The following is a 15,785-nucleotide window of genomic DNA, read 5'->3' on the forward strand; positions in this document are numbered from 1 at the left end:
GTAATAGTTCTTGCCATACATGGAGAAACAGTCAGAGCATTGGAGACTTGCTACCTCTGGCTGTGCTGCCTTTATAAAAGATAACAACTGGCAAAATTCATCATTGAGAACAGTGAGGTAAGAAAAGATTCTGTGGAAAACCCTTGGGTAGGGTAAGTAGATACTGGTTTTAGGTCTCTGGGAATGAAGCAAAGATTTGCTGCTATCCAAGTGGAGATTATGCCAAAATTTAGCTGAATTTATTTTTAAAAAAATCAGCAAGTTTCAGTTGTTTTGACAGAGCCTTTTCCTATCACATTCCCTCTAGCTCTACACAATCCCTAAAATACAACAGGCCACTGCCATCACTATGAAGGTCTGAAGTTGGGCAATCCACCAACTGGACACAGTAAATCTGAGCCCTCTAAGAATTTTTTTCCTCAAACCCTGGTCATCATTCAATATGTTTGTGACTCTCCAGTAGATTCTACTTTCCTTGTAAGGATGTCTTCATTTGCCTTGACTTATAAATCACACAAAGCAAAATGGCAAATGGTGCCAGGTATCTCTCCACATACTTATTATCTTGGTCCATCTATTTTACAAAAATGTCTATTCAAATCACCTACCTGACTTTTGGTTTTGTTTGTCTGAGGGTTATGTGAGTAATACATACACTTTAGATATGAAATTTGTAATTTTTTAACAGTTTTGTGTCAGGCAATAGACTTTTCACTAAAAAAAACTTATAAACTATCAGTTCAGAGAGAAATTATCTGGATAAGATGTCTTCTGTCTGTATTGGCGCAGGGTCACAACCTTTGTTAGTGAAAAGTGGTCATAGGAGATAAGAAAGATTGCTTATAGCTGAATTTTTAATAATTTATTTCTAGATTGCCAGTAAACTTATGCTTTACCTTATTAGCAATCTGATCTAGAATTCAGGCATCAAGGGAATCAAAACAGTTTCTTTATTATTATTTGAATTGAAGCTTTCGTAATGGGCTCTATCTATACTGAACCTGTTTCCACTTCAGAGCTTGAAAAGTTGCCTTTATCCGGTCTTTCCCCTCCCTCTGTTCCCCCCTCTCTTCCCTAAGCCTCTCTTAGCCTGGCCCCCCTCTTCTGGGTCTCTCCCATTAATCCTGCTCCTTTACTTCACTAATTTTCATTTTTAATAGAAACTTTATTTATTTCAAGACATTCAAAATTACTCTAAGAAAAAAAATAGTCCAAGTATGAATGCTACTACTTTGAGATAGTTAATAACTGTGCATGGAATTATTTCCTATTTATTGAGAGAATCTAACTAACCAAAGGAAATCAGGAACAAATCTCTGCTGTGCAAATTGAAGGGCAGCCACTAGAGGGCAGGGTTGCTTCAGATATAACCAGGAGAAGTTGTTCCTTTAACTCAATGATTGAGCTACAAAGGTAATATCAAAGACTGGAGAAAATATCACGTGAAAGGAGAAGTCAATGTATCAGGTGATGCTTGAAAATTCATTTGCACTATTCACAAGCCAACTTCACAGCCCTTTCCATTAAAATCCAAAAGAAAAAGGGACATTTAATACATGAAGATTAACATTTTGTTGGAGAATACTTCGAGGGTGAAAAGAGCAGTTTTATCTTACATAAGAGAAGAAAGAGCATGTATAAATAAATGCATGAAACTGACTTGCAAAGTGTGATTTAATCTCTTGTATTCCTGTCAAACAAAGTAGGTAGTTCTTAAAGATTCGGGGAACAAACTGCAAGTTATGCTGCATTAGTTTGCTACTTCTTTTACTTTGTTTTGTTTTGTTGTTTTTCGGGACAGGCTTTCCTCTGTGTAGCCCTGGCTGTCCTGGAACTCACTGTGTAGACCAGACTGATCTTGAATTCAGAGATCAGCCTTTTTCTGCCTTCTGAGTGATGGGGTTAAAGGCATGTAGCATCATTAACCTGCTTTCTTTTACTTTTTTCATTAAATTTTTTAAACTAAAAAACAATCCATCACTTCCTCTTTTCTTTCACCAACTTTCTACCTCTTCCATCTCAACAACTCCCTCTCCAACTAATAATCTCTCTCTCTTTTTAAATTTGTATTATTACACACTAAAATACCTAAATATATAAATACAACCTGATGAGTAATTAAGTGTGACTTATATGTACATCATTTCAGTGCTTCATTGGATAACTACTTTGGGGGTGAGAGTTTGTGTCTCTCTCTTTCTGCTGTCTTTAGTTAACTGCAGTTCTTTGTGTAGGAGTAAGACCCCAGGATATTTCCCTTTTCTGAATTAGCATATCAATTGATATTGTCATTGTTTAGGTCTTCTTTAGGTGGGCATACTGCTGTGACATCTATCACATTTGCAGTTTTTCTGTCATCCCTAGGGGAAACAATCTCACATCAGACTTCTTGGTCTTCTGACTCCTAGTCTTTCTGCCACCAATTCTTCAGTGTTTCCTGAGGCTTAGGTCCAGAGATTTAATATAGATTTATCAGCTGGGCTTCTTATGATATGTTGATCTCTGTACTATGATCAATTATATTTTTTTAAATTGTTTCTGTTTTCTATAAAGTAAGTCTTCATTGAAGAGAGGTGAGAGTTACACCTGCCTGTGGGCAAATGAATAAAATTTAGGGTGCAGTTTGAAATTATTCTTGTCTAGTAAAGTAGAAGCAATAGATTCTCTTCTATGTTCGATGATCTCATTAGTTCCAGTATTGGCCAGGTTTCTAGTACCAGATATGATTTCCCTCCTATTGAAAATATCTTAATTCATATTAGACATCTGTTGGTAACCACAAGGATATGAATACTGAACTGGTGTGGAAGAATTGTCTGTATTCTATCAGTCATGTTATAAATAAATGCTGGTTGGCCAGGCAGGAAATATAGGCGGGAAACCAGACAGGAAGTAGAAATGATGTAATGAGAACAGGAGAATTCTGTGAAGAAGGAAGTTGATTCCACCCACTCCTGCCAGACCACTGAAACAGCAGGATGTGATCTGCCCCACTGAAAAAAGGTATTGAGCCACATGGTTAACATAGATCAGAAAAATGGATTAATCAAGATGTAAGAGTTAGCCAGTGAGAGGCTAGAGCTAATGGGCCTATCTGCTTTATAACTTACAGAGATCTTTGTGTGATTTTCTTTGGGACTAAACAGCTGGGGGTACTGGACAGGACAAAAACCCCAACAACAAGCAGGGCCCCCCATCATGTTACACTGAACCTTTATAAATATTTGCCATGCTCAGGACTATTATATATCATAGGCATCACATCTGGATAGTATTATTTTTTTATTGATTTCTGTTGATCTCTATGTTTTTCTGTGCTCCCCTCCCTGCCTCTCCCCTCTCCTTCAACCCTCTCCCAAGGTCCCCATGCTCCCAATTTACTCAGGAGATCTTGATTAGAGCTACATATTTCTCTCTTAGTAATAAAGATTAACCTGCCAACCTCCTCCTTGCTGTCTAACTTCCGTAGGGTCAGAAACTACTCTGTAAGTTGTCAAAAATAATTTCTAAGTCCTGTGTTCAAAGAACATAATATTTTCAGTACTAGAACCTATCTTCAATGTCTGAGGGACATATATTGCGGTTTGGGGGGTCAGTTGAAGTACCCTGACCAACAACATGAATGTAGGTTGCTTATGTCAGCTACTTGAGTTTATGTTAGTCCATGGCTCTTATGAAGAATACTGTTAGCCTCAAAACAAATTTTAGTGCATTGCATGCATACACACACACAAGAGAGAGAGAAAGAGAGCAAGAGAGAGAGGGAGACACAAAGAGAGAGAGAGACAGAGAAAGAGAGAAATACTTTTACAACTTGTACATAATTTGTATAGTATCATATGTACAGTTCCTTATCTGTTGCTCAGTATCGACTTGTAAAATAAAGGGTTTATTGCACCTGACATCATCAAAGGAAGCCAGGGCAGGGCAACAGCAGGGACCTACTACTGCACTTTCCTCAAAGTACCCTGCTAGTGCTAGGGCTCGTCTGCTCTCAGCTTTGACCCCCTCTGAAGCACAGTTTCTATGAGTTGACACTGAGAGAAGACTTCCCAGAATTTACCTCCCTGATATTTGTCTCTTCTTAATCTCAGCTGAGTTTTCAGTTCTAGCTAGTTTACATCCATAATCCCAATAAAACACACAAGTCTACAAATCTTATTTTTCAATTTTTTCTTTTTATTTTCTTTTTTAAATATGTAGAATGATATAGTTTCTTTCTCTACTTTAGTCTGTCCAAATATTCCTATACATCCTTCCTTGCTCTCTTTCAAATTCACGGAGGCCACTCTTTTCAATAATTGTTGTTACAAGCATTATATATACATGTATATATAGATAATTATGTATATAATTATACATATGATTTCCCTTCCATTGAGAAAACCTTAATTAAAATTAGACATCTATTGGTAACCACAAGGATATGAATACTGAACCTTTGTCAATATTTTGCTGTGCTCATGACTAAGGCTCAGGGAACACTGAAGAATTGATGGCAAAAAGACTAGGAGTCAGAAGGCCAAGAAGTATTCTGTGAGATTGTATCTCCTAGGAATAACAGAAAAGCTGCAGATATGATAGATGTCACAACAGTATGCCTGCCTAAAGAAGATCTAAACAACATATAATTTTACCTATCATTTTCTATATAAATATTTATATTCCTGAAAATACCTTGTATAATGTTATTTGTATGAATGTTATGGTTGTCTGTAAAACTGGCTATTCTTTGTTAAAACCATCACAAATAATCCTGTTAAAATGTTGAACAACCTTCAAACTAATCTCTGAGTATTTACAAGCCAGGCATCTATCTGGAGTGAAAATGTTCAAATATTTGTTAGAACTGTATTGATGCCCTCATTTTTCTTTTCAGTTATTGGTTACATGTCAGGAAGAACACCATAATAATATGAACAAGTTATGGGGAGCTAGCCATTTAGCAGAAGTTTCCGTGGCCTCTTTTTCAGTTCCTACCTTGCTTTAGTTCTTTCTTTGGCTTCTCTCCTATTGACAGACTGTAATAAGGACATGTAAGCCAAATGAATACTTTCCTCCTCAAATTGTTTTTGGTCATGTTCCTTATCACAATAGAAACCTAACTAGGCAAACAGGAAATTGTTAAAGCAGAAACAAAAAGTTATTTTATACTATTTTTTTAAATAGTCATAATAATGTTGTCCCACTGGGAAATTATTTTTAACACATGACCTTGGCTTACAGATGTGTTTGCATAATTTTACAAAGTATACGCTCAGTGTTTATAGTAAAAAGAAAGCCAGGAACTTAATCTTTGTTTAAAAAAGCCAGGAAAACAAAAGTCTGTCAAACATTATTTTAGATTTTTAGTATTCTCCAGAGAACCACATTTTACTCTTATGAGACTGTATTCATGAAATACTACAGCATATAGATAAAATATAGTGTTATTTTCTCTACTTTTCTTTGTAGTTTTGGCCATTCCCATTAAATAAAACATTTTTTGATATATTACATTTCTTTTCAGGATCCTGTATCTAAATATGTTCACCTAAAAATTGAATCCAGATTTGTATTTTATTTATGCTAAACAGTCTCACAAATGTGGTCAATAAAGTGTAAACACAAAGGCCTATACCATACACACAATTCCTCATTCATCTGTCGACACTAACAAGGTAAACATAAACCGAAGCATTTTCAAACCAATTCTTTTGTTTTTACATTGCATGAGCAATTCTTTATATGTACAATAACTTAAATCATGTTTCTTCAATGTAAATCACTTCCCCTTCTTCGATCTCCATCCCTCCTTCATAACAATGCCTGACAGCTCATTTTTGTTTATTGCCTATATAAAAAAAAAATCAGTATTTGAGGTAAAATACAAGAAGAAACAGAAATTTTCTCTGTGAGCCATCAGTTTTCTTCATTACATCCTTCTCACTCCAAAGACAGGCTGTAGCAGCAAGTAGGACTGTGAGAAACACTTGTGAGTGAAATGAGCTAGGAAATATACCTTAGGTCACTATGGCTACAACTGTGGCAGCAGTAGCATTTGAAGTTTATTTGACAGGAGTCATTGTCCTCTAATCATAGCCATATCCACATATTTAGATGATATATTAAAATGAAGACTATTCTTCTTTCAGTCTTCCTTAGTTTCTTATTGCTATTTGTATGTGTTGAGGTCTTCTGAGTTCTTTCTTGTCTACTTTAGCATATCTATTATAGTTTAGCCAATACATTTCATGTTTAGGGACGAGCACCAAATTGTTTATCCAATACTAATTGGTCAATCTTGAAAATATATTGGTTCAACTAACATTATAAAGATGGGGCAGCCTGTACTCATGTATTTTGAAGTGTGTGTGTGTGTGTGTGTGTGTGTGTGTGTGTGTGTGTAATAGCAATTCATGACAAAAGGCCACAAATTTGAAAAAGAGAAGGGAGGGTATATGGGAGGGGGTGGGATGAGAGGGTAGGAGGGGGAGTGAAAGTAGAAATTATGTAATTAAAAACAAAAAAAAAAAAAAAACAGACAAAGAGAGAGAGAGAGAGAGAGAGAGAGAGAGAGAGAGAGAGAGAGAGAGAGAGAGAGAGAAACAGGGACTGAACACTGAGATGCATAGCATTAAGAAACTCAAACATTATATTTTAGCCATTTAATTGGTCATTTGTCATTTGCAGATTGTCCTTGCAAAATTGCTATTTGTTTTCCATACTTCTGAGCAACATTCTAAATTTGAAAAGTCCTAAATGACTATGATATTAAGCACTGGTATTAATAATTCTAAGAGAGAGAGAAATATGTCCTAAGACCTAATTGTCATTTTTTTTCAGGTAGCATCAGAAGGCGATTCAATGAGATGGCCTTTAGGATCAATACTCAGATATCCAGCCATCTGTGACAAAAATACACTATTTTAGACTTTCCTAATATTACTGTGTTCATACTTGATATTATAAAACATATTTTTCAATGTAAAATTTATGAATGAAAGTGTTTGAGTCGAAAGGCATTTGAAACATAATGTCAAATTACTTTCATTTACAGTCTTCTTGATTAGCCTTTATTATGCTTATATCCCTGAATAATAGTTTATAATTTTAGTTCTATATTCTATATGAAAGATATGACATGTGAGGCAAATAAATATTCACAAAAAATAGCTGTATTCTACTATTTTATTTCCACTTAGAGCATGCTCTGGGATAAAATGAGAGTGATTGATTAGAGAGGTTCTTAAACATTTTACATTTAAGGGAATGATACTTGGAACTTGCTCTATGGTCCATTTCCTGCAATTACAAACCACTCACAGTACATTTGAACTCTGTACTGTAGATGCAAACACACCCACCGCTTTGAGAGTTCATTGTCCTTGTTTCCAGGAAAGTGCCTTAGGAAGCAATGGGCATGACTACAATTTATCATCCTAGCCTAAGAATTTTACCATAAACATTTATCATAAATTTTCTTTTCTCTCTTTCACAGATACATAAAATAACTGAAGTCTCCATCCCTATTACAAAAATTTTATCTAATTATTCATTGGTTAAGAGGAAAATATGACACAAACAAATGCTTGAAGGGATACCTCTGAATCTACACATATAATCTTTGTGTGTGTGTGTGTGTGTGTGTGTGTGTGTGTGTGTGTGTGTGTTTGTATGCGGGTATAAATGTGAAACTATGGGCTGAGCCAAAGCTCATATGTGGAGGTCAGAGAACAACCTTGATGATTGACAGTCCTTTCCTCCACCGTGATATGGGGTCTTTTGTTTTTGCCACTGTGCATGCCAAGCTAACTGGATTTCAGTCTTTGAGGAATTCTCATGTTTCATCTTCCATTTCATAAAAAGAGCACTGGAATTACAGACAAGTCCTACTCCAATTGGCCATAAGGATTCATATTCAGGTCAGGTGCTTGTGCAGCATGGGATATGACTCAGTGAGCCATCTCATATCCATGTGCCTGTATTTCATCTGTAGCTATATCTATATGCATGCCAGTATCATCATCTATCTTTATCTCTATACTCTCCAGGGAACTTTATCTGGCTGATACACCATAATATAATAGCCAAACAAATGCTACTCCAGCTAGCCTGGGGATTCACAGTCAGGTCAAGTGCTTGTGTAGCATGGGGTATGACTCATTGAGCCCTCTCTTGTCCATGTGCCTTTACTTTATCTGTATGCACACTTGTATCATTTTTCCATCTTGTGAACTTTATCTGGGTGATACTCTGTAAAAAATGGCCATTTGCCAATACTTCTTTTAGCCTTTGCTTATGACTATCATAAAAGAACATATTATCTCATCACTTGAAGTGAAATGGACCCATTCAATTCCTAGCAGAATATTTTTGCAGTCATTTAACAAAATGATGATTGCTGGGAGTTTATTTCATTTTATATTCACATCACTTAGACATTAACTTTTTATTTTACCACAGCATCCAAAATATGCATTTTATATGAGCTGAGATTGCTCTTAAGAGAGAATGGTTTTAACAACTATGGACAAAAACATTAGGATATGGGTTGGGTTTTTTAAATCCAGAGAACATAAAGGGGTTTATCTGCTGATCCACCATTTTAAAGTCATATTAATAGCAAACAATTTGGATTCTTCCATTTACAGGGATTCTGATGATTTCTTCCTGAAAAGAGTGAAATAATCCATACCTCTGATCCTATGAAACTTTAGTCTTTACTGGAAGACAGTACACTGAAAACCAAATATAAAACCTAAAGACGGAAACATTTAAATTAAAGAATTAAAAGAAAATAAAACTTTCCCTTTATTATCAATGACACAGAATTGATCATTCTGGGCATTCACTGTGAAAGAGGGTATATATAAACAGATAGCTGATGCACTTAGCATTTCAGAGATTAGGACTCCTGAATCCCTCTATCTGAACACAAAGTCCTTTATGCATGTGCCTCTGCTCTTTAGTCATATGTGATCTTCTAGGCTTCAGTTAGTCCAATGTGTAGTTTCTATCCAAAGGTCAGAGACTAGAATGCATTCACTGATTTTTTTTTTACATATCCTTAAATGCTTTGATACAGCCAAAGAGTTATATTTAGATCAAGTTGCAGGTTTCTGGCATGTAATTGGTTGGAATTTATTGAGGAGTGTGCTGCTCTTAAGAGCTGTTGTTATGTAAATGCCCAGACAGCTTTAACATTGAGACTGCACACCAGAACCCAAGGTAAGCCTCAAGAGAGAGAACAAGAGCTGAAGTATAAAGCATGATGAAATATCCAAACGAGTTCTTTTATGAGATTCAGGATCTTCTTGGTTAGCAAAATCGTTCATATGCTAGATTTGGGCAGCATATTTTAACACTATGTACACTAAGGAATATGGTTTAGACTTTTTCCCCATCTCAACCTATAATATGTTCATTGTACTCAATAAACAAGTATAATTATTATATTCAATAATAAAATATAATAAAAGTATATGTTTTTACAAATTAATTGAATTCTTCTGGAACACATTGAATTTTGAGAAGAAGATTGTAGGAACTCCCAACTTTGTAACAATGTAGACAGAAGTGTATATAATTTGAGGATTCAATATTTGCCTTTGTTGCCTGAAATGGAAAAAGTCTTGTGAGACCAAACCTTCAAATCTGTGGTTTCACACTAATTCTAGACAGTCACTGGTAGAATAGAACTAAAATTTTCAAATCTAATTTATCTGGGAGGCTTGAACAATTGCTATAAGAAAAATTAGGACATGTTTGGTATTCAGTAGAAAATATACTCAGTAGTTATGCTCTGAATATATTGCAACTAGAAGGCAATACTGTGAGGGCCACTTTATGAATTACTATGCAATATGTGCATTAACTATGTAAATCTACATGGACACACAACAAGTGACTTTAGTAATATTTAATATGCATGCTTCCATGGTGTAGTTAGATTAGATTATCCATTATCGGGCTTTGCAGTTGCAAAGATTTTAATTATATTTGTTGTTGCTCCCTTCACTGTTATCATGTAAATCAGTAATGGGCAGCTGGTGTTTGATGTAGCTCAGGATCGGGAATGTTAGGAATCTGTTACAAAATTAATGTGTAAAAACCTTTAAATTTTTCTTATAAATTGCAGTTTTATGCTATTATCAGATTTTTTATTAATATGTACCTTTTAATTTAGGTTTTAATAAACTTAATGCTGTACATAAGAATTGCTTCAGTAAAGCTTTAGTACAGATTTATATGGCTTTTTAGATCAATCTAATCTACACTTACTGAGATAAAGAAAATCACTAGGGGCCTGGAGAGATGGCTCAGAGGTTAAGAGCATTGGCTGCTCTTCCAGAGGTCCTGAGTTCAATTCCCAGCAACCACATGGTGGCTCACAACCATCTGTAATGAGATCTGGCGCCATCCTCTGGCGTGCAGGCATAATGTCAGGGCAGAATGTTGTATACATAATAAATAAATCAAAAAAAAAAAAAAAAGAAAATGACTAGGCTAAAAATCACTTGCCTAGGCTCATGGACAGTCTGTGATAACAGCAGGAATTTATGACTTACTTTTAGATTCTTCCAGCTACTGCTTCAAAGGCATAAAATGTATTTGTAAGTCATGTAACTAACATCCTTCTTGAAGAGTTTTGGGAAATATCCTGTGTACAAAGGTTCTGATATTGTAAACACATGCACTTCTAGTTTAAGTTAATAAAGTTAAATACATATATACTGCTTAGCTATTTCTACTTTAAGTATACTTGAATCTGCTAGGAAAACATAAGAATAAGTTATAATGTATATTGTGGGTAATTTTATTTTTGAAACAGGATTTTACTATGTAGCCCTGCCTGTACAAAGGATTTTAATCACTTAATTGTTTGGAAGACTCTACTAGCTAACTGATGTATGTGGAGCACACCTTGGTTAAATGTTGCTTTTCCACATTTTAAGTTAAATTACTAGCCCTGGGAATATCTCTTTCAGACCAAAGAAAATTAAAATCTAAACTATATATAATTTCTTGTAATCAACCTGTATACTTAATACTATCACTGTGCACATAATTCATATGAATATCTATATAAGTGATATTTACTAGGTCTAAATATAAACTAAGTACAACTTGGTATTTGTTGTCATCAGCTTACATGAATATAATATGTACACATGCATTTTTATAATTATTGATTTGTTCTTTTATGTCATTCTGTAAGTGTGATATATACAATGTAAAGGAAAGTGATGGTTGACTAAAGTAATAGCAATTAATGAACAATAAAATTGAAAGGCCAATGTCTCTAGAGTCTACTATTCAGAAACATCAAGGAAGTAGTAAAAGTTTAAAGACCAAGCATTGCATTAGGTCATTGTAAAGATTATAAAGGCAGCATTGAAGAAAATGAAGAGGATGTTTTTTAAAACATCCTGCTCACACAGGTCTACGTGTAAGTATAAGAATTTTAAATTTCTAGGACAGCCAATAATCAGAGAACCAATAAAAATTTACACATCACTCTCTTGAAAAATGAATGATAGATGCAAAATAAATTTTGTGAAATATTAAAGATATTTGTTTATATTCATGTACTTTTGAATATTTTTATCATTTATATAATGAATAAGAGTAGAAAAAGACAAGATATCCTGTGTAAATTGGGAGCATGGGGACCTTGGGTGAGGGTTGAAGGGGAGGAGAGAGGTAGGGAGGGGAGCAGAGAAAAATGTAGAGCTCAATAAAAAGAAAAAAAAAAAAAGAGAGTTGGCTATATCCATGTCAAACATATATCCCATGTTCTCAAATAAAATGGCTCATTGATCCATACAATTTTTAATATCCTTATTAAAAAATAGTAGTCTTTGATACCTGTGTGTTCTACTAAAATTAATTTTTATCTATTCTAAAATGAAAATAATATTTATTGATTCTTCTTGTGAATAAACTCTTCATTTGAGTATTAAGTGAATATCTTCCATATCTATCTATCTATCTATCTATCTATCTATCTATCTATCTATCTATCTATCTACATGTCTATCACCTATAAATATAAATTATAAGAAATATATATATAATATTCTATACATAATATTACATATGACTTATAGTTCTACATTGTAATTACCATTTAAGACATTCATTGATGCTCAGGAAACACTTTGTGTATGTTTTTCATTAAACCATAATGCTTGTAATGGTGATTAACAGCTTATAGCCTTAAAAGTCGTATAAGAACTTTTTAAACGTATTATTATTATAATTGCTGATCAAAAACATTACTGTAATACAAAGGACATTTTTTGGTTTTCTGTTTTTTTCAACTTAATTGCAACTTAATTGCAGTGTTGGGTGGGGAAAGGTAAGTGTTTCCTTGAGGAAACAGATTTGTGCCTTTTCCTCTCCTATCACTGGCCATCTAACTCACAAGAGCTGAGATTAAAGGTGGGTGCCAACTCTGCCCATCTCTATTTTGAATAATAACTGAAAGTTGGAAATGAAGCAAAAGAAGCAACACATAGAATACATTCTGATGTGTTCAGAATCTACACACTTTCAAATGAAAGATCACAGTAGTGTTTTAATAAATGAGGCATTGAGCAGGACAATTGGGAATTATCTTGAAATTAGTCTGAGCAGTAACTTAAGAAAGCACTTCAGTCATATTATAGAATATGTGCAGGTTATACAGGATATTTTCTTTAAAAAATAGATAGGGGGACTTAGAGAGTTTATATTTCGGAGCAGCGAGTTAGTTACACAAGTTGCCCAGAGCTGTAGTAATAAAAGGAATGGAGATCTCCAGTGGTGCCAAAATGTTTCTATCAATAGTCAGAAATATTGTCATGGGAATCTTAGAGAAGTGAGGCCAATGAGAGTACTTCATAGGTGCTTGCATTGGGAGGGATAGAGGATTAGCCTTTAAGTTCCTCACAAGGATACTTCATGGGTTAAAATATAGTTTTATTATTTACTTTATTTTTCATGATTAGAATATAATTACACATTTTTCACTTTCCTTTCCTCCTCCAAACTCTGGCACACACTTCTCTTTGCTCCCTTTACACTTTATGGCCTCTTTTTTATTAACTATTTAATAATTAAATTATTAGAGTTACTAAAATATTAATATAATTAATTATACATATATTCCTGAAGGTCACAAATACAACTTGCTCAGTCTATACAAGATTACTTCTATGCATGTTTTTGGAGATGATTATTTGGAATTGAATAAACAAATGGTGTGCTCTGGGGAAGACTATTTCTCATAATATACCTTTAAGAACATTTTATCGTTCCACATCCTACCGTGTACTCAAATTTCCAAGGTAGTTAAACATGCAGAAAGATAGATAGAAGACTAGCATACACACTAATAAGTGCCTAGGATTATTGGGGTCACTGACAAATAGAAAGACATAAAATGAAGAAAACACTGGATTTTAGTGAATTCGGCCGATCTGCACTGAATTGAAGTACTGTAAAATAATGAGGCAAAAATATCTTCCAGGTTCTTAATAGTAGACAGTTCTGGGAATGAGACGACACCTTAGGGAAGGAGGTGGAAGTAATTGCATAAAGACTACAGCTGAGTCTACAGAAAGACTCACTTCTGGCAAATGATCAGATATCCCCAGCCAAAACAAAAATGAAAAATCACAGTGAGACACAGAATACCCCAACTGCTTTTAACCTGTCAAGCACACTGCTGATAAACTTTTATGAGACTTTGCTGATGTATAGGGAATTTGCTTTTTCCTGTACTTGCAAAATTGTGTCAGTACCCAATTAACCCTGTGATTTAAGGAAAGAGAGGTAGCATGTAGACTTCTTTTCTTGTATCTGAAATAATCCTTCCAAAGGACGCCTTATCTCCTTGCTTCAGAACATTATTTACTGAGAGTAAGCCATTAAATTGGAATGATTATTTCTTATAAAAATTCTTTCTGGTGAGTCCAAAGTGAAGATGTGGAGTAAAATTCTCAGGACAATCCTCTGGTCATGAAATTGAATGCCCAATCTCCCAAAATAATTCACAGTGTGAAAGATCACTATCTAGTGATAACTAGAGTTCCAGTAATTCTTCTTACCATTTGGTAAGTGCCATTATACTTTTTTTTGTGTGTGAGGAAAACAATCATAATGTGATTTTAACTTACAACAACCAAAATGTATCTACTTATTGCATAAAAGCCATTTACAAAGAACAATAAATCCATTGGTATCTCAAAACTCTTGCTTATAATTCAAATTCTTTAAAAGTTTATATATATGCATATTTACATATATTATATATATTCCTAAATATAATCTGCTCTGTTTATATAATGTTACTTACACATATGATTTCAGGGCTGACAGTTTACATTAGAGAATCACCATGTGATAACAGTGAATGAAAAAGGAGGCCACAAACTTAAAGGAGAGTGGAAGGGATGTGTGTGAGATTTTGGGGGGAGGGGCGGAATGGAGAAATGTTGTACTTGTAATATCAAAAATTTGAAAGGGTGGGTGAATGCAAACTATAAGAACATAATTCCCTCAAAATATCAGAGAATGTAAAAATTATGAGATTATGAATAACTAATTCCTTTGTGTGCTTAGTTTGTTTTTCTTTTTGATATCTGTCAATTTTGAAATAGCTTATTATAAATGTCAAGTTATGACAATATATAGCAATAATAGCCATTTATTCTCGGTGAAAATATGAAATAGAGTATCCTTCATAGAAATGTCAAATGACTAAGGGATAGAAGAGATATGTGAGAGACAGTGTTTCTTACTGTCTTCATTTTAATTATAAATGCCTGATTTCATCTATTATGGAAAATTAAGAATTGATAGGCCAGAGCATCTGGACATAACAAAATCTATATCTTTGTCCACTATTTTCTTTTGACACTTCACTCTACAGTAAGTTTCCAGCCCCACTCTCTCTTGTTGTTTTTCAAAATCCAGTTACACTTTGAAGAAAAAGAAATAGAACAAACTAAAATTGACATTAGTTGCAGGCAACAAATCAGATGGTATCAGCAATTATGTTTCACACATTTGCTATTAAGGAATTACAAGCATAAGTTCAGCTACCAAACAAAGCAATCTAAAGTCTGACTTACCTGTAATGTCAAAAGCAGAGTCTTGGAGTTCCCACTGACTAGACTCACTAGAGATCTCAGTCAGACTGGCTAAAGTAAAATCAGTGTTGGAAGCCCGTTCATGTCTGAAGACTTTGGGAGAAAGATTATGCAGCTCAAAATTTCCAGTTGACATTGCAGAAGTTTCAAGGAGCTGCATAAAACAGGACCACACTACTGCAGTCTTAAAACATCAGTGGAAAGAGTGAAAAATCACCATCCAGACCAACTCGACTTCCTTGCAGTTATGTTTACTTAGGAATCCAAGAGAAATAAAATCATAAGGCTGAGGAAGGCTTTTATACCGACATCTCTCCTAGGCGAGTAACTTCCACAGGATGAATGGCTTTCAGAATTGCTTTCCTTGGATATATCTGGTGCTTTTAAAAGATAGCAGCACTCAGCCCTTCTCAAGGGAGTCTGCAGTGAAAACAAAATGGCTCGAGCGAAGAGATCTGCAAAGCTGCAGGAAGAGATGTTGTGTCTGCTTTGTATTGTTCTCTTCTTTGAGGCAAACTTTCCATCATTCAGGCTAGCATGGGTCTCACTATGTAGATCAGGCTGGTCTCAAAGTTTTCTCAATCCTCAGTCTCCACCTACAGTATACTGGGATTACAGGTGTGCAAGACCACGAATTACAACAGATGTTTTCAATTTGGTTCTGGA

The 15,785-nt window shown here is 34.6% G+C and overlaps 1 protein-coding gene across 1 annotated transcript in view; it reads right to left on the reverse strand.

Moving 5' to 3' along the window:
* Positions 1 to 15,255, reverse strand: part of Ano3 (anoctamin 3) — a 292,415-nt gene extending 277,160 nt beyond the window's left edge. Inside the window, exon 1 of the mRNA XM_050125418.1 lies at positions 15,102 to 15,255. Coding sequence (XP_049981375.1) covers positions 15,102 to 15,255 — 154 coding nt within the window. The remainder of the gene's footprint in view (positions 1 to 15,101) is intronic.
* Between the last annotated feature and the right edge of the window lie 530 nt (positions 15,256 to 15,785).

Source organism: Alexandromys fortis, unplaced genomic scaffold (assembly GCF_014885135.2).
Source record: "Alexandromys fortis isolate MF-2015 unplaced genomic scaffold, M_Fortis_MF-2015_v1.1 scaffold_229, whole genome shotgun sequence".
Taxonomy (NCBI): Eukaryota; Metazoa; Chordata; class Mammalia; order Rodentia; family Cricetidae; genus Alexandromys; species Alexandromys fortis.